Genomic DNA, 19,859 nt, shown 5'->3' on the forward strand with positions numbered 1-19,859 from the left:
GGAGAGGGCACCGAAAGAAGAAGAGAAATAAGACTGACAATACAATACAATACAATACAACGACTCTTTTTTGTACACCAGAAATAGTAAGCAATATTTATTTTGTATGATTAAATAGATAGATATAAATGACAACCAGAAAGGCGGCATCACAGGCCTACAGATTTTAAGGCTTGTAAATAATCCCTCTGTGTCCTATTTACAGATTTTTATAATTTTGAAACACAAGCCATTATTGCATTAAAACAGGGCTTATTCGCCTTCTGTGTATATCGTTTATGTATGTATGTAAACTCTTTATTGTACAAAATAAGTAACAAACACAATTGACAGACATTGAGATATATGTACAAAATGTAAACGTATATATATGTCCGCTATGATTCTCTAACCCCAATTCTGAATAATTATGCTCTCATCTAACCACAAAACACAAGCCCAAACGAATACATTATCTGATGCCTCATTTATTATAATATAAGAACATCATATCATCAACATAGATCAACATTGCGTCACACTTTGGTCCCAAGTCGTTCTACATATTTTCTCCTCGGCTATTCCACCAAATTGAAGAGGTCCTTACGCGCGACCTGCCCATTTTCCGACCATCTATTTATTCATACATCTATCATTTATCTTTTCCACGTGACTTAACCGTCAAAGCGTACCTTTTCTATTTTTACTTCCCGTCTCCTCTTAAATAGACCACTATACAACATGGACCTTTTGCAAATTCTATTTTTGGTTCAGTTCTAATAAAACATTGGCTGAATGTAGAAGTATTATCGAGAGGATGTTTACTGACTATTTACTGCTTCGCGATTAGGTATCACGCAGGACATTGCAGCATTGCATTTGCAGGTGGTAGGACCTTGTGCAAGGTCCGCCCAGATTGCTATCACCATCTTGCTCGCTAATCCTGCCGTGAAATAGCAGTGCTTGCACTGTTGTGTTTCGGCGTGGAGAGTAAGACCGCCGGTGAAATTACTGGCGCTTGAGGTATCCCATCTCAGGTCTCTAGGTTGGCAACGCATCTGCAATCCCCCTGGTGTTGCGGTGTCTATGGGCGGTGGTAATCTCTTACCATCCATCAGGAGACCCACTTGCTCGTTTTCCATCCAGTTGAATAAAAAAAATGACAGGCAAATAGGTACGTTTTTTTATGCAAAAATCTATAACTTTTACATAACCAAAAATGTTAAATGGCTCCAAATTAAACTCTCACTGATACTGCAAAACACATTGATGCGGTTGAAGATAAAAATGAAAAAAAAAAACCCACAGACGTAGTTAAAATGTTTTATAACCATAAAGTTGAAGTTTGCATGAATGATCCAATATATTAAAGTACCTACACCAAAAACTGTTCCAGCTGATCTCAATTTAACAGATATTTTATTAGATATTTGAAAATACTTACCAACTCAGTCGTGTGATTTCCAACAACCAAATGCTCGTCTATATACCACTTGAACGTCAGATTCGTTGGATTTGCTTCTGCCTGACACACTAAAAACAAAGCAAACGAATTAAGAAAATTAATTATTACTCAACTGATTAAATATAGGTACTTTACAAATCTTATCAATATTAACTTTCATAAGATCTGTCTTCTCATTGGATATTTTCCAGCTAACTTTTACAGCACCTTTGATTTGGCTTTTTGCTTTACTATAGATTGTAATGCCTGTTAAGTTTCTGCTAGGTTATCAGCATTATGTTTTATTTTATCTACATCATTCTTACGGCACTTTACAAATCTTATCAATATTAACTTTCATAAGATCTGTCTTCTCATTGGATATTTTCCAGCTAACTTTTACAGCACCTTTGATTTGGCTTTTTGCTTTACTATAGATTGTAATGCCTGTTAAGTTTCTGCTAGGTTATCAGCATTATGTTTTATTTTATCTACATCATTCTTACCAACTATAACATCAGTTCCTTCTGGTATCCTCTTCATGCCTGATTTTATTCCAATTTTCACTTTAGGCGCGTATTTTACCTGTTGACAAAAACTAATAGTAGTAGGTAGTAAATTAAAATTGGGAAAATAGGTTGCGTTTCACTGTCTTCATCATTATCTCGGATAAATATAAGTTTCACTGCTGGACACAGGCTTCCTCTCACAATTAGAAAGCTTGGGGTTGTAGTTCCCACGCGGACCCAGTGTGGATTGGAAGCAAGTTTTTTTTTGATGTTTAACTTCACCGTGCTCATGGTAAGTTTTAAAGTTAATTTATAATTTCACTCATGAATTTCGAAAATTCAAAGATGCGAATAAGTTTCACTGCTGGACACAGGCTTCCTCTCACAATTAGAAAGCTTGGGGTTGTAGTTCCCACGCGGACCCAGTGTGGATTGGAAGCAAGTTTTTTTTGATGTTTAACTTCACCGTGCTCATGGTAAGTTTTAAAGTTAATTTCACTCATGAATTTCGAAAAATTCAAAGATGCGAGGCCGGGTTTGAAATCACGATCCTATATGCTTGAGAGACCAAAACGTCAAATTAATAGGCCATTGCGATTTTTTGCAATTATCACTACAATCATGATAAGAAGCAACAATTTTTTTTTCTAAAATTGGGAAAAAATAGGCTACCTTTCATTGTAGCAAAACTAATTTCAATTTTTACCGTATATTTCACACGCAAACAAGTACAAACGGAACTAAAACCTGAAAAAACGGCCCATAAATTAAAACGGAAAAGCCAAACGAACTAAACTGTTGAACGCAATGAAGAAATTTTCAGAAAGCCATGTTAGATTTTCACATTCGCTCAGATTTTTAACTCTATTGGTTTTCAGTAGGGTTGAAAGTGCGATGACGCGAGATTAAGAGATAAGAGCGTGTGAAAATTATTAGACGATATATGGGTGTGTTAGTTGGCATTCTAATAGTGGCCCGCAAAGTGATATATTGGCATTTAAGCCTTTGTTATAAAAGGATGTATACTATCGTAGTGTTCGTCTTTTTACAAGCTTTTATTTAGTTTCACCTGTCCCGCTGTCCGTCCGTCCGTCTGTTTGTCCGTCTGTCACCAGGCTGTACCCCATGAACCGTGATAGCTAGACAGACGAAATTTTCACAGATTGTGTATTTCTGTTGCCGCTATAACAACAAATACTAAAAATTGAATAAAATAAATATTTAAGGAGCCTCCCAATGCTCCCATATAACAAAAGTGATTATTTTGCCGTTTTTTGCTCAATATTAATAACGGCAACAAGTACACGTTTGAAATATTCATAGAATATTGAGTCGCATATTCACTTCAAAAATAAATAATAAAATTAAAATTAAATAAATATTCAACGGGGGCACGTGTACAACAAACGTGTTTTTTTTGCTAATGCCTAAATGTTGTATAGATAATGGTACGGAAACCTTCGTGCGCGAGTCCGACTCGCACTTGGCCGTTTTTTGATTTAAACATCTGTTCACAAAATATTAGGCTTTGCTGTTTGCAAAACAAAAGCAGCTCATCATTGCGAGTAAAATGGAACCATAGGGTCAGAGACATCCGCTGTATACTAAAGCTACATATTGCATCATCATCATCATCATCCCAGCCTATATAGCTTTTGCAGGTGGTAGGACCTTGTGCAAGGTCCGCCCGGATTACTACCACCATCTTGCTCGCTAATCCTGCCGTGAAGCAGTAGTGCTTGCACTGTTGTGTTTCGGCGTGGAGAGTAAGACAGCCTATGAAATTACTGGCACTTGAGGTATCCCATCCTAGGCCTCTAGGTTGGCAACGCATCTGCAATCCCCCTGGTGTTGCAGTGTCTATGGGCGGTGGTGATCTCTTACCATCAGGAGACCCACTTGCTCGTTTGCCATCCAGTAAAATATATACGTCCCACTGCTGGGCACAGGCCTCCTCTCAGAACAAGAGGGCTTGGGCCGTAGTTCCCACGCGGGCCCAGTGCGGCATAATGCATATTTATTTACAAAACAACAATAATACTAACCAGGTCAATCCAAATCATTAAATCTCATCAATAAAACCCCATAACTCAGCAAAACCAATGAACATTCATACGCTCTATTAAGACGTTTTATATAAAAAGATATAAAATAAAAACGGTCACACAACAGTGTAGTATACGAATGGCGACCATAGCAATATCGTTGGCCGTCTGATCGTAAAAAGTAATTGGGTTGGAAGTAAAAAGGGTTGTTATTTTACGGGCCCCGAAAAATACATGATAAAGATACTGGGCCCCATAAAGACCAGAAAATATATAAGATTACTGGATAGTCCCGAAGCGTACTCGGAAAGAAATATTAGTTCGTGCAAGTTGCATTACATTTCCAGCGCAGCGCAGGACGTCCACCAACGAGATGGACGGATGACTTGGTCGAGCCGCGGGTTCACGGTGGATGCAAGCCGCTTTAAACCAAACCAACTGGAAATCTATGGGGGAGGCCTATGTCCAACAGTGGACGTCCTACGGTTGAGATGATGATGATGATGAAAGCCAACTTAAAAAGAACAAACTAAAAATGAATCAAATCAATCATAATTAATTAATAAAATAAAATAAAATATTTACTATAATAATGCATAAAAAATAAAAGGTACTGTTGCTATTTCATTTCCCCGCAATCTAAGTGAAAAGCAGAGTGTAAAACTCGAGCATTAAACCCATTTTCCCCTCGACGTGTCTATCCGTGTATGTCGACGTACTGGCTCGGATGAACGTCTTGGGCAAAATGGGTCGTTTTATGCTCTTGTTGTCCAATCTACTATTTCGAGCCTGGACACATGATGATCGGCTTAAGAGGCCATAGCTCAAACCACTAGGTTATCACGAATAATTACCGAACAAGAACACGAACAAAAATGAAACCGACTTCAAAAACCTTGAAAATAATTTTCTACTAGTTTGAAGTCGGTTCCATTTTTTGTTAAAAAAATTTTTTTTTCGTGGTAGTTTGTAATTTGTAGCCAAAGTGCATCTCACTACGATTCTATTAAGCTCAAACACGGCATAGTTATATTATTTTATAACACAGTACCCGTACCTACGGTCTTCTTTATGTCACCAAATGATACTTTCTTAATGTTTGACTTGACTTGGTGTTAAAAATGCCAAAATCGCTATAGGTGGGCCTTAAAAATTCGAGCGTTGCCCTCGATTTCTCTAAGATCCCATCATCAGATCCTGACTTGGTGTCAATGGGACCACTTCGGAAGTATGTCCCTTCGAACAAAAAAATAATTTTGAAATTCGGCCCACAATTAGCGGAGTTATCGCGTAACAAACACAGACAAAAAAAAGTCGAATTGAGAACCTCCTTTTTTGAAGTTAGTTGATAAATAATCTTAAATCTAACATCTGGTAGCATAGTGAACGGTTGTGTTGCTCTGAAGATGAGCTCTGGTTGAGTTCAAAACGCGTGAGGTAGTGTGGTGGTAGTGATAGATGGGTTTGTGTGATTTGTGTGTGTTCTTACAGTGTGGAGGTGGCGAAGCTGCATGAACACACGTTTATTGCATAAACGTAGTGGTCATAAGGTCGCGCGTGAGCAAAATAAATGTTTTAGTTAAAAAAAATGTCAAGTGTGGTAATAAAAACAAAATGACATTTAATAATGTTTTGTCACTGCAGTTATAAAGTGCATCCTAAAGACTTCTTCATTTTCGTGCATGAAAGTATTTGCAGACTGTTTTAAGCTAGTTAATGCAGCAAGCCAAGTGTTTTCGCAATTCAGTTTAGCAAGTTGTTAGGGTTAAAGTTGGGGCGGTGAAATACAATCTTGGCTGAGAAAATTATGTCACTAATTAATAACGTTATTAACTATGCTTTGTTAGTAAACGAGATTAAGGTGCTGTTTCACCATCTATTTGTAAGTGTTAACTGACGGTTAAATGTGATGCCGTCTCTATATGTTTTGTTTGAATAGACGGAGACGGCATCACATTTAACCATCAGTTAACACTAACCAATGGATGGTGAAACAGCTCCTAATAGTACAGAGTAACAAGGGTATTTGAGACAAAAACGTTTTGTGACATAACCGAACCTAAAAACAAAACCCCGACATTGTCACTTCAAAAATGAATATCTCAAAAACGGCTAAACCATTTTCGATAAAACATGTCTAAGAACCTTCGCTAGAAAACCTGCTTTCAAATAAAAAAACCGCATTCAAATCGGTTCACCGGTTTAAGAGCTACGTTGCCACAGGCTGTTTCTAAAGATAATGTTTAATAGAGACATTTTCCAAGCCACCTCCGCACCGGCTAACGCCGTGTGGGGAATAGTAATTCTCTTTTAACAGTCTCTTTTGGTCGACAATAATTTTTATAACCACGCGGCTCCCATTGATCGAGGCCGTAATGTTTATTTTATGTCAACTGTCCAACGTTCTGTTTGTCATAATATTACTTTATGCGATATACCTGCTATAAAATGTCTTTTTCGATTAAAAGCGTATCGCTATTTTTATGTTCGATTAGAAAATTGACAATTGTTGTGAAAGAGATTGCTTTGGTGAGTTCGGGTTCAATATTACGTCTGTTTTTATTTGAGATAAAAATAATAGGTACAATTTGACGTTTCAGTTTTATTTTGTTGTGCATCAGAAGAACATTTCCAATTAGAAGTTACATTCATAAATTGATATAAAAAAATACGTAACAGGGTTATATATGGTCTATACTAATTGTATTGTAATATTAATACATTCAAAGGGCTATGGAGAGGTCTATGTTCGGGGTTTCTCTGCGGGATAGAATCAAAAATGATGATTTCCGCAGTAGAACTACGGTTACCGACATAGCCCGAAGAATTGCGAAACTGAAGTGGCAGTGGGCGGGGCACATTGCTCGCTGGACTGATGGCCAATGGGATCAGAAGGTTCTCGAATGGCGCCCGTGGACCGGGAGACAAACTGTCGGTAGGCCTCCAACAAGATGGAGCGACGACCTGGTAAACATCGCGGGATCGCGTTGGATGCGGAAAGCCCAAGACAAGACCGGTCTGAGTGGAGAGCCTTGGGGGAGGCCTATGTCCAGCAGTGGACGTCTTTCGGCTGACATGATGATTAATATATTGCAAATTATTATTTATAAAAGTGTACGGTCAAGGAATTTAATTCACGGGCCACCATCGAACCATTTCACAGTAAACGTCATAGTGAGTGACATCGCATTAATTAATAAGGAAAATCGTAATGACTTTTCCTTTGAAAAGATTCTATGGTGGCTCATGAATTAAAGTCCTTGACCATACTAATAGATTTCTTAATAACATAAGTAGAAAATTTAATCTGTAGATGATAAACCGGCCAAATGCGTGTCGGGCCACGCACTAGGGTTCCGTATTAATGGCAAATGTTCAATATTAAGTTTTGTTCGACTATTACTCGTTAGCTTGTTAGCTGTGATAGTTTTCCTTTAAAATTCCTTATAAAACATATAATAGGATACTTTCCTCTAATAAAATTTTCATTTTAAAGCTTAATATTTTGCAAACGGAATCCGTAATCAAAAAACGGTCTATCACAACCTATAACGATTTTAAAAGACCTACCTCACTATATCTCACACTAGGGGTTTGAACGAGAGAAAAAAACACACTCACTGTAGGAAGCACCCCCAAAATCATAGTTTGTTCATAAATTGACTATACTCATGCCAAATTATTGTTTTTTAGCACAAACTCTAAGCTAAGCCACGGACGGACGGATATGACAAAACTATAAGAATTCGTTGCATTCTTACAAGACACTTTAACAAACATAAAAGAAAGGTAAGGTTAAAACAATTCTAAGCATAATGCAATAAAAATATTCAAAACTTTTCATAAAAACAAAAACAAGTCAAGCAATAAAGTCAATCACTCGGAAATGAAAGAAACTTGGAAAGAAAACACTGTCTAAAATAATATTTGAACAAATATATCGATCAACACTCTATTTTATTAACCAACACCCTTTGTAAGAATCAGTCGTGTCCTAAGCAAATTTCACTTCTCATATCACAAACTGCATATGAAATGCAAACAAATAAATAAACACGAACATTTTATTCATAAACCCACTTTCCTATCTAGTGTAAAAAAGGGGAAGGGAATTTTCATCATATGCAGCAAATTCAACATATATATTGAGCCTTCGTACTTATAAAAAGAGCTCTATTTTCAACCTTAGTTTGAGGGTCTTAGAGTGCTTGGCAATTTTGACCTGTAGAGTTTCTTCGTGAGGTTATAAGTGCAATCGATTTTGAAATCTATTCCTTCGGGTTAGAGTTCATCGATGTTGTGTTGACCTGCGTAGAGGTTTCATCTCAATATTTTATAAGTGCTCGGTATGGGGGTGCCTTACGATTGCCAACGAAGAGGTATGAAATGATTTGGATTAGGTATTTCCCACTAATATTATAAATGCGAAAGTTTGTAAGTCTGTTGGTTTGTTACTTCATCATGTCTAAACCACTGAACCGATTTTGATGAAATTCGGTATACAGATAGTTTAAGTCCCAGGAAAGGACATAGGATAGTTTTTATCCCGGAAAATTTCATATTTTCCGCGGGATAGCGATAACCGAATTCCACGCGGACGGAGTCGCGGGTAATGTGTAATAAATAAATAAAATCTAGAGTTCGTATATTTTTACTATTAATCTTCGCACGTGCAAACCTACGTCTAGTAATCAAATTGAAATTCCGGGATTTTGCGAAAAAATTAGTGGAAGTCACAATAATTTACATCGTGAATTTCATTAGCATTGCATAAAAAATCCGCACCGAATTTCATACATCTAAACGTAGCAATTGAAATTTCGGAAAAATAGCCTAGGTATGTCTCATTCCTGACTTCTGGTTATGTACATAAAAATTTTATTCAAAATTTTCTACCCCAAAAATTTCCGTGGAAATCCACCCTGAATTTAGAGTTGCATTCCATTAAATTAACACAATGAGCTATTGACATATTTCATAAGAAGTTTAAAACACTCTGTGTAATTAATTGTTATACTTATTATGGATAGAGTTGTTTGCTAATTATTCATTTTGTGTGTATGTATGTTTAATGTTATTTTCGTCGAAATTTGTTTCACAAAGAAAGACTTTTTCAACAAGATATTATTTTGTTCTAAAATAAACCTATATTTGCAAACAATCTCACGTAACAAAACCAGGATAACCGTAAACGGATAAGGATTTCCGGAATATAATAAAACTTAATGACCATCGTTAATTTTGCGACTAATAAAAATAATGATGGATCACTTAAAATACTGCTATAAAAATCGATAGAAAACTGTGAGAACGTTCTACAAAAATAATAATTAGAATTCGGCTTCGCTTAAGTGCAATTCAATGGTACAGTCACCAGTATTAATATCTGCCACAGGGGAGCTTGCAAAAGTATCTGACACGTCCTTCCGGCCGTAGAAATAGAGTCATATCAGATATTTACATATGCACGCTTGTTGTGTCAGATATTGGTGCTGGTGACTTAACCTATGTGTGAAATTCTCAATCCGCATTCCCCTTTCATTCTGAGAGGAGACCTGTGCCCAGTAGAAGTAGGATAAGATGATTATGATGATGAAATACAATAAATCGTCGATTGCATCCAATGCCGGTTAGGAGTATAAAGCGTTATAATGCGAGTAACGACTAATGAGGCTTGATTGTTTAGATGGGGCAACTATGCGGTGCAGAGCAAGTCCTACCCAACCCCTCACCCAAGCTCTTTAAAACTAAGAACAAGCCTATAGTGAGAAGTGGAATACAAGATGTATATAGTGAGAAGTAGTAACAGAGATTATGTAACGGAGATGATGTTGATGAATTAGTACATATTAAGAAAGAGAATGTTCATAATAATGCTTCGGAGTACAACCACTACAACATAACTTTTTGGCAGCAAAAAATAATACTCCATTCTATCTTTCATACCTCCTAGACCTTGGTAGTGGAAAAAAGCCCCAGCAAGAAAGGGCAAGGAAACGCGGCTGGAATAAGTAAGTAGACAACAAAACATCGCTCTGTTTACTGCGGGCAATGTTTTTCACTATGCGTGCAGTTTGGTCTAAAAGTAAAGTTTGGGGGAGTGGATTTGCTCACCAAAAAATATATTGCAAAATTAATTGCAATAAGTTTGACTGAATATTCGCGTAAAGGGTAATAAAACAGATTTATTTTTTAATAAACATAACATAATGACCATTCAACAAGAAAATTTAACTGAATTTGCAATGTCAAATGAGCCATCTATGATTACAGTATAAATTAAATTTGATATAAGCAATAAATAGTTTTAAACATTGCTAAAGCATATAAACGCACTAAATGATGCACAATTCAAAATAATTTGGTGCGCGTACTTTTATAGTTTAAATGAATACCTGTGTAAAAATATTAAATTTAATACCTATAGAATTTATAATTTAAAATGCGAAAAAAGCAAAAAATTATGAAATCAAAAATTTACGACAACCGTACACGGTTTCCAGCAAAAAACGTTTATAATTTCTCAAGATAAAGTTACGTTTTTGGTGTATCCATTTTTTGGCAATATTTTACATCTATCTTTTTACACAACAGACTTAACGGATTGCTCTAAATAACAACATCTACGAATTAATTTTGTAAACAAATATTTAGTAAAAAAGACATAGGCATTTATTTTACTGTAAAACTATCTCAATATTGATTTTTTTTTTTTTTTTATTCTATTGGATGGCGAACGAGCAAGTGGGTCTCCTGATGGTAAGAGATCACCACCGCCATAGACACCTGCAACACCAGATGCTCTGCTAGATACATTCCTAATGCCGTAGATTTGAACGTTCAAACCTAAGCTCTAAGATCGATAAATAACAGTCCATCTCTCGAAATACGAGTGCCTTTAGCATATTCATGAAATAATTTAGCCCTAATGGACTCAGTATCCATTTTTGGGTCAAAATATTTCACTTAGACTTTGATTTCAAATCTGAATATTTATTTGGCATTAGCATCATCCTCGACTGGTCTTTGATATACTAAATTATTACAAAATTTGATTTGCGTATCATTTGTGACAAGCTGTTTTAGACGAGAAGGTTCTTAAGGTTTTGCTGTCATCATAGTTAAGGCGTCTTGCTTGACTTTTTCGTATTCTAGATTATTTAGTATCTGCCCGAAACTAACATCTATAACTGAAATTGAACGAACGAAATTGAACTTGCGATTCCAGTGTATTTTTTAAACTAGCATTCATTTTAGGTTTTGTACATATGTCACTGTGTTAAAAACAGCTATTTTTGAAAATTATATCGCCAATTATATTTATAATGGCAAAAAAAATATGAGTATCTTCAGTGGTATAACCCGAATATTTTTGCAACTTAATCAACCCGGGAAGTCATATGTAGAAGCGTGTTTAAGGTCTTTGGATGCAACTCCTCGTAGGTATAGTGTAGGTTAGGTATGTCAAGTAAACAATTTAAGCAACCCGGTAAGAAACGAGTTGTTACGACGCCACGCCACTAGAATCTATTCTATTTAGCTAAAATGAGATAATGTTGCATCGACAAAGCAGATGATTTTTTTTTGCAGTATTCGGGATTACTACACGATGCCGATTACCTATTTTTAAATGTCGCGCAAAACCCAGTTTCGCTTTCAGTTCTAGAACTCAAAGCTTGCTTTGACAGATTTTTTCTCGTACTCAAAAACTCATATTTAAAGAAGAAATTCGCCAAAACCGAAGCCAGGATCATTCTAAAACCAGACTTTCTTTAGTTGTATTAGTAATTTTCTTACCTCAATTTGAATGCTAGCTGCTCGGTACGCCCGGTCGGCGGTGTTCTGCGCTTGGCACGTGAACGTTTGATTGTGGTGCTCTTGCTTTGGTGACATCTTTATTATTGATCTGTGAGAAAACATATTTCTTATTAATCTTCAAATTATACAAAGAAAAACGAGAAGGACTGTAAACTTTAAAAGGAAGGTTTCCCTGTTTCCGTTAGAATTAATTGATCATTTCTTATTCCAACTTTTGCGCCTGAAACTTGTAAAACGAGTCGAGCTTAAATTTTTTTGCCAAAAGGTATCATAGTTATGTCATATTTTTAATTTCTCCTTTCAAAAAGCCTCAACTACAATCACTTATTCAGTTTAATTCAATTTAATATGACGCGCCTACACTGAGGAAACGTGACGGCAATAAATTTAAAAGCAACTGGCAGAGACAAGTGCAAGGTTACTTTGCAAAATTCTTCCTACCGAAGCGAACCCTCATTTTGTTATTTTAGGGGAAAATACATAAAACATTTTCAATGAACTAAAATAATTTCCTTGCTCACCCGCGACCTTACGATAGCTAAGCTTATGCAAATATGCGTGTTCATGCAGTTCCTCCACCTCCACACTGTAAGAACACACACAAATCACACAAACCATCTATCACCACCACCACACTACACTGACGCGTTTCGAACTCAAACAGAGCTCATCTTCAGAGTGACAAAACCGTACACCATGCTACCAGTTGTTAGACCACAACAACTGACCTAACAACTGGTAGCATGGTGTACGGTTGTGTCACTCTGAAGATGAGCTCTGTTTGAGTTCGAAACGCGTCAGTGTAGTGTGGTGGTGGTGATAGATGGTTTGTGTGATTTGTGTGTGTTCTTACAGTGTGGAGGTGGAGGAACTGCATGAACACGCATATTTTGCATAAGCTTAGCTATCGTAAGGTCGCGGTGAGCAAGGAAATTATTTTAGTTCATTGATATGGACCTCCGCAAAGTAACGCCTGATTCAATAAATTATATAAAACATTTTTCTTTGTTTTTCCTGAGAGTGCACCCCCAAAATAGCAAAGCAGCGTCTTTACCACAAAATAATTAATTTTCCATCAAACGATTTAATCTGAAATTTATGATGATTTAAACACCAGTATTTCACTGTAGTCTTGTCCAGTGGTAGTGGTGTTGTCCAGTATAGCAATAGCAAACAGCACGGAATGCTGAGGACCTGGGTTCGATTCCCAGCGCTAGTCTCTTTTTCTGGTTTTTCTGTGCATCTATGTTTCAGTATATATTTTCGATATTATGGATTTTACGTGATGACCGTAAAAGTAACAAAATTTTTAGTTGAAATACTCTCCAAAAATCAATTTTATTTAGTATTTTGTTAAATCGAACTTCAGATCTTTTTAAGTATATTTTCTACCACTGGTTCCAATCAATACCTAGTAGTTATTAAAGTCTTTTAACTATAAATTTATTTTCGGATCGATTGAAAATTGAATCTTGCATGTTAACCAGTAATTTTACAAAATCAAATTCTAACTATAGTTTCATTGAAATCTAGACATAAGTTTTTAAAATGGATTAGTATAGAATCAAACGTGAACTCAGTAAGAGCACAGAAATGGTACAGCGTGTAAATACAATTTTGTAATATAGATTATTTTGCAAGAATTTGCCATAAAAATCAGCTACTAAATAGAATGTTTATTAAATGCTCAAATCACGTTTGAATAAATTGTAAATTTATACTAACCAGAAGAAAATGAAGGCCACTTGGTTTCATCGGTAAAAAGATATTAAAAATACGTCCGTGTTTTTATCTGGGTTTTAATGGAATGAAAAGTATTTGCATTGTGTTATGTAGTAAAAAAACTATTTTTGGATAAGGATTGTTAAAAAGAATTATATTTATTAGTAAAAGTAAAATAAAAGTAAAAAAATATATTTGTAAACACAAGAATGCTACATAAATATCGTCACTGCACTGAAAAAAAAAGAATAGCTGAACTAGTTTGGCTACTTTACGTTTAGCCATAATTTACTATTTCATTGCAAAACTGATTTTGTAATACATCATCTAACTTTTAGCTACTAGTAAGCCTTAGTTTTGTAGTCACTCAACCAGCAACAATTTTTTGTTTTCTAACATTAGTTAGCAAATCTTTTTTTTTTCAGTGACTGAAAAAAGCCCGTATCTCAAAATCGATCATCATAGTAGGGAAGCCCACGATGCTAAATCGGGATTTACTCGAGCGTCATAGAGACCTATTGGTTGCGAAGCTTAGATCATAAGAAGAAAAAATGTCATATAATATATACCTTTTCATCGGTGGGGGGAATTGTTATAGATTTTCAAAAAATGTAAAAAAAAACTGTTGCATGGACATACTCGAGCGCGTCAGATATTGATATCATCCATGTCCTACGTATTTTAAAAAATGTACGTATGTTAATCTGATTGTTTCCATGATGGGGGGTCGTACGTAAGGGTTGAAAAATGAAAAAAAAAAATTTAATCGAGCGCGTCAGATTTTCTAAGGGGATGTTAAGAGATCCTAAAAAAAGGCTCTTATATAATAATCTGACGATTTGGATGTGACGCAAAGTCGTAGCCATTATTAGAATGTGCATAAAAAATCGCCATTTTGGAAATCCTCAAGCGCGTCAGATTAAGATATATATGGTTCATCTTCATGCCCTAGACGTGCTGTCTCATAATCTGACGATTATCTGGAGGGATTCGCCTAATCTGACAATTAAAAATTTTTTTTTTCTTATTTTTTTAAATCATTGCACTTAATTTATTGAAAAGCTCAGGAAATAGCATGCAAATAAAAAAGTGTATGTTTTTTTAAGTAGAATACTGTATTTATAAAAAAATAATTATAAAAAAATATTTTTTTTTGAGTATTTTTTCTCAATTATCATCTTTATCGGTAGAATCATCTTCTTCCTCTGACTCTATTCCGTCCTCAGATTGCGTATCCAGATCATAGGTGATCTGGATATAGGGAGCTTGACATTCATTTGCAATATCCTGACTCAATTCTAGAGTTTTCAATACAGTTGAATTGTTGGTTGGAGATTCAGGCCACACAGTGAAACTTGAGTAAACAATAAGAACGAAATTTCTTCCGTAGTGTTGTCGCGGCCGTTAATAAATGCCATCCTTGTCTATTTATGAACGCATTCTGCAAGAATAAGCAAGCGAGATATAGGTCTACCAGTTTATATTTGTTAGTGAAATACGACACCCGCCATCGACCGGGAGCCGGTCGCTTGCCACTCAAGGGTTTTTGACAGCGTGCCGGGAGCCGGTCGCCTGCCAAACAAGGGTGTGCCGGGACCCGGACGCTTGCCACTCCAAGGGGCAAAAACGTTGGAAATACGTTGTAAACAATATCATGCCACGAACGAGTCTGTGTGATCAGCTGTGATGGCGTCACGGCAACAGAAACCAGAGTGGGGACGGAGTGAGAGAGTAATAGATAGAGTAAGAGTGAGAGAGGAATAGAAACGCGGAGAGGGGAATATAGGCATCACGTAGCTGCACGCAATAAACTTTATCGATGAATGTTTGTTATTTCGGCTTGTGGAAACCGTCAGATTATATATTTTTCGTAATTCTTGAATTATTCCATTCAAAATAAAAAAAAAATTAACCACGCTCGAGAATGTCGAGATGACGTTTTTTTTTTACAACTTTGTAGCCCTACCCTTCTTTACGTCACTCTCAAATTGTCAGATTAGTAGAATACACACGTTTTAGTATGTAACTAACTCATCCTACCTAATCTGACGCGCTCGGGAATTTCAGATGATGCATTTTTTTTTACTAATCTGATCTTTATCCTTGACGGGCGGCCATGTATATGGGGCTCATAGTTGGTGGAAGGACTTAACCGGGTACAAGGTATCCCCCTGTATATTAATCTGTCGCGCTTTAGTAAATCCGAAATCCCCTCTTGGGCTCCCCTACTATCACTGAGTGAACTTTATGAACATAATTTCTTGAGTCAATTTTGTTGACGTATTGATTTGAAATACGAGATTTTTTCAATGTAGCGACGATATACAACACATACAGTATATACAAACTAATAACAGTTTTAACTTGTACTGCGACTTCATAAATAGTAGTAGTATTTTCGTTTTACCATCAAACTGACGTAGACCCTATTTTATTTTGGGTAGTTTGACTTTGGTTTAGAACCCACCTGGCTGTGAACCTCTGTCCATCCGATAACGGCTCGACAGTGTAAGTCACGCCCTGCGTCAACACGCCAGCGTTACTGTCCACCCATGTTATCTGTAAACATATGTACATTATAGTTTGCCACATTGATGCATAATGTAATGGTTATCATCACAATGAGGTTCAGATTGATGAGAAAGTATTTGAGAGACTCTAAGTATCGTCTGAGGCTAATATCTTTTGTACCTAATAATATTGTTGTCTTGTGTTGTGAATAAATGTATTTTCTTTCTTTCTTTCTTTAATATCATCGGAGTGATCAAATCTGCTAGACTCCGCTGGCTCGGATACTTCGAAAGGATGTCGGTTAGAAGACCGGCGAAGAGGGCCTACATGGGGTGGCAGAGCGCTACTCATTAGTTATTAGCTATTATTTTTGACTTTGGAAAAACTTGTATGAAAGAGCGAATTCCTCCTAATACAAGTGGTTCACTTAAAAGAAGGATTCAACACTAGTTTTAAAACAAAAGTTGAAAATAAATAATTTTGGAATTTTTGGTTGGTCGCCGTAAGTATCACTGGTTACTTCCGTGCCCTACACGCAGAAAATTGGAAGGAGATCGCACAAGATGGCGCTTTGGCGTCAAATGGTATCGGAGGTCAAGATCCACTTCGAGTCGCAGAGCCAGCGGAATAAGTGAGTAGAACCGTGCGTAGGATCTGTTGCCAATTAAGACTAGGGACTCCAGCACTGCGGTATGGTCCCCTGGGGGAAACCACGTACCTCACTACTTCTTCAAGACAGTCGTCATAAAATAAACTAACCAACAAAAAGTTGGAAAACCCCCGACTTTGTCACTTCAAAGTTCAATATCTCAAAAACGGCTAAACCGATTCTGATGAAACATGTCATGATTTCAAATATAAAAACCATGTCTAAGAACCATCGCTAGAAAACCTGCTTTCAATTAAAAAAAATCGCATTCAAATCGGTCCACTTGTTTATAGTCCAGAGCTACGGTGCCACAGTACAGCAGGTAGTTCATTGATTCGTAGTGTAATTTATTCGACATGGGGGAATTATATGGGGAAAATTTTACGATCTAAATACTTTTAGGGTTATCAGGAAACGCTACATTATCGTAAAAATTTATGCATCAATAATGCACAGCACGTCCACCCTACGGGGAGGAAGATGCAATGTAATATTTTTAGAATAAACGGTGTTTTTTCATACAGGTAGAGGTATAGAAGAATCTGCAAAAAGCTAAACCTAAATAAGTTTGTTAGGTATTTCCCACTAATATTATAAATGCGAAAGTTTGTAAGTCTGTTTGTTTGTTACTTCATCACGTCTAAACCACTGAACCGACTTTGATGAAATTCGGTATACAGATAGTTTAAGTCCCGGGGAAGGACATAGGATAGTTTTTATCCCGAAAAATTGCATAGTTCCCGCGGGATAGTGAAAACAGAAATTTACGCGGACGGAGTCGCGGGTAGCGGCTAGTCCTGATATAATGCGAAAGTTTGTAAGTATGTTTGTTTGTTTTTTACTTCATCACGTCTAAACCGCTGAACTGATTTGGGTGAAATTTGGTATACAGACAGTCTAAGTTCCGGGAAGGACATAGGATAGTTTTTATCTAGGAAAATTACATAGTTCTCGCGAGATAGAGATAAACAAATTTTGCGCGGAGGGAGTCGCGGATAACGGCTAGTATATTGGAGATTATCGTGCGAATTTAGCAAAATCCCGAATTTTAAATCGACTGGCAGATCTATGGATTACGCGTACAATAAAACACCCAAAAACGAATTGCACAAAAACCTTCCTTATTTTGACCATTCTGGGCACGAAAATGTAATCATTGGAATGATTTCAAACAAAATACCCTTGAAGTATTTGCCTATGGGATTTCTGGAGATAAGCATCTTTTGGAATACTTCAAAGAAATTCCGTCTGTTTACATAAACAATTTATTTTATACAGGGTGTCAGCCTGAATTCTATTTGCCTAATCCGTTGGAGTGAATGGTATGTGACCCAAGAGACCCTGTACAATTAAGGCTTAAAATTGGAAACGATGTAGCGATGCTACGGGTCCGGTGAGACGAAAAGATTTATAATGGTAGAATGGGAACGACGATTTGGGAGTTGTCGGGAACGAGAGCTGTTTACACATAACCCTCCTTCTTTGGGTAAAAAGAAACGTCTATTATTTCCAAATTATCTATGTAATGCCACCGTATCCCACCAATGCTAGGTTAATATAAGTAGATACTTCAGGGGTTGTTTCACCATCCATTGATTAGTTTTAACTGACGATTAAATGTGATGCCGTCTCCGTCTATTTCGTTCGTCATTTAACCGTTAGTTAACACTAATCAATGGATGGTAAAACAGCCCCTTAATATAATCTTTTCCTAACGTTTACCAATCAATTCAAATAAGTATTTTAATTACAACCAACTTAAGCAGTCCCTCGGACTCCAAGCAAACGCTATCGATTCTCCCCGTCTTGTAATGTAATTAGTAGGTACAATCATTTAATGGAATACCTACGGAGTTGCCTTAAGGCCGGTACGCTTATCATTAGCTAATTCTGTTTAGTTAGCCGCTCTATTGATTGCTATGTTAATAGAAATGACGTTTATAAATTGGGATTGTGTTTATTTTTTATTATTTACATGTTCTTTTGTGTCGTTTGTAAAATTGGAAATGTTTGTATCGTTACCTCTTTTGTTTCGTTTTATTGATTAAGGGCCTGTTTCACCACTTGTCGACTAACTTTAAGTGATGTATATCAGGGATGCAGTCTCTGTTTGTTTTTTCCGAATAAACAAAGACGGCATTACTTTTATCTGACACTTAAAGCAGTGGTGAAACAGTCTTAATTGAATTACATTCATATTTAACATCGACATTGCTACAATTATATTATTTATTATCCTTACGGCGTTTTCATCATTTTCTAACCAATTCCTGGTAAATTGAAAATACAAACTGAAATATAGATGCACAGAAAAACCAGAAAAATATGACCAGCACTGGGAATCGAACCCAGGTCCTCGGTATTCCGTACCGCGTGCTATACCGCTACACCACTGATGGTCAACGGTACAGACACGAATTTCCCCTATGCACCTCATATCTCAGCTTGTTTGTTTCTTATTTAGCCACTTAAGCAGTGCAATCTTAATTTGATTGCTTAGTAACGACATCTCTTCTCCGGGTGAGCGGTTAGTTCCAATGGAGTGCCGAAAGTTTCTCGATGAGGGCTACGGTATAGATGTCGCTAGCGTCACTGCTTAAGTGGCTAAATAAGAAACAAACAAGCTGAGATATGAGGTGCATAGGGGAATTCGTGTCTGTACCGTTGACCATCAGTGGTGTAGCGGTATAGCACGCGGTACGGAATACCGAGGACCTGGGTTCCATTCCCAGTGCTGGTCATATTTTTCTGGTTTTTCTGTGCATCTATATTTCAGTTTGTATTTTCAATTTAGGTTTTACGGATGACCGTAAAAGTAAAAATTTGGAATTGAAATAAAAAATACAAAAAGATTCCAAAAAACAATCTTGAATTCCTGGTAACCATATCAAATACCAGAAAGGTATCAGAGAGTAATGAACCAGTTTTTTTATCTAGCCAATTGCAAATTTACAAGTATAAACAGTTCCAAGAAGCTATGTATTTGATGGGTGTTCAATCTATGAAATATTTCAAGAAATAACGAGATCGTTACCAAAATAAATTCTACAGCGAAATAAATCGCACAATATCATGCCGCCTTCAAATCAACACAGCTAAAGAATCCTTTATCGATCCACCCAATCCCGTTGAAGAATTACTCGGAATTTCATTCGGAACCAACAAAAATGTCATCAACGTAA

The 19,859-nt window shown here is 36.5% G+C and overlaps 1 protein-coding gene across 1 annotated transcript in view; it reads right to left on the bottom strand.

Moving 5' to 3' along the window:
* Positions 1-19,859, bottom strand: part of LOC141444073 (irregular chiasm C-roughest protein-like) — a gene marked incomplete at its 5' end in the record, with an annotated part of 53,804 nt that overhangs the window by 33,747 nt on the left and 198 nt on the right. Inside the window, 4 exons of the mRNA XM_074109507.1 lie at positions 1,424-1,512; positions 1,930-2,008; positions 11,775-11,883; positions 15,985-16,076. Of these exons, the coding sequence (XP_073965608.1) occupies positions 1,424-1,512; positions 1,930-2,008; positions 11,775-11,883; positions 15,985-16,076 (369 nt within the window). The remainder of the gene's footprint in view (positions 1-1,423; positions 1,513-1,929; positions 2,009-11,774; positions 11,884-15,984; positions 16,077-19,859) is intronic.

The sequence above is a fragment of the Choristoneura fumiferana genome, chromosome 29 (assembly GCF_025370935.1).
Source record: "Choristoneura fumiferana chromosome 29, NRCan_CFum_1, whole genome shotgun sequence".
Classification (NCBI taxonomy): domain Eukaryota; kingdom Metazoa; phylum Arthropoda; class Insecta; order Lepidoptera; family Tortricidae; genus Choristoneura; species Choristoneura fumiferana.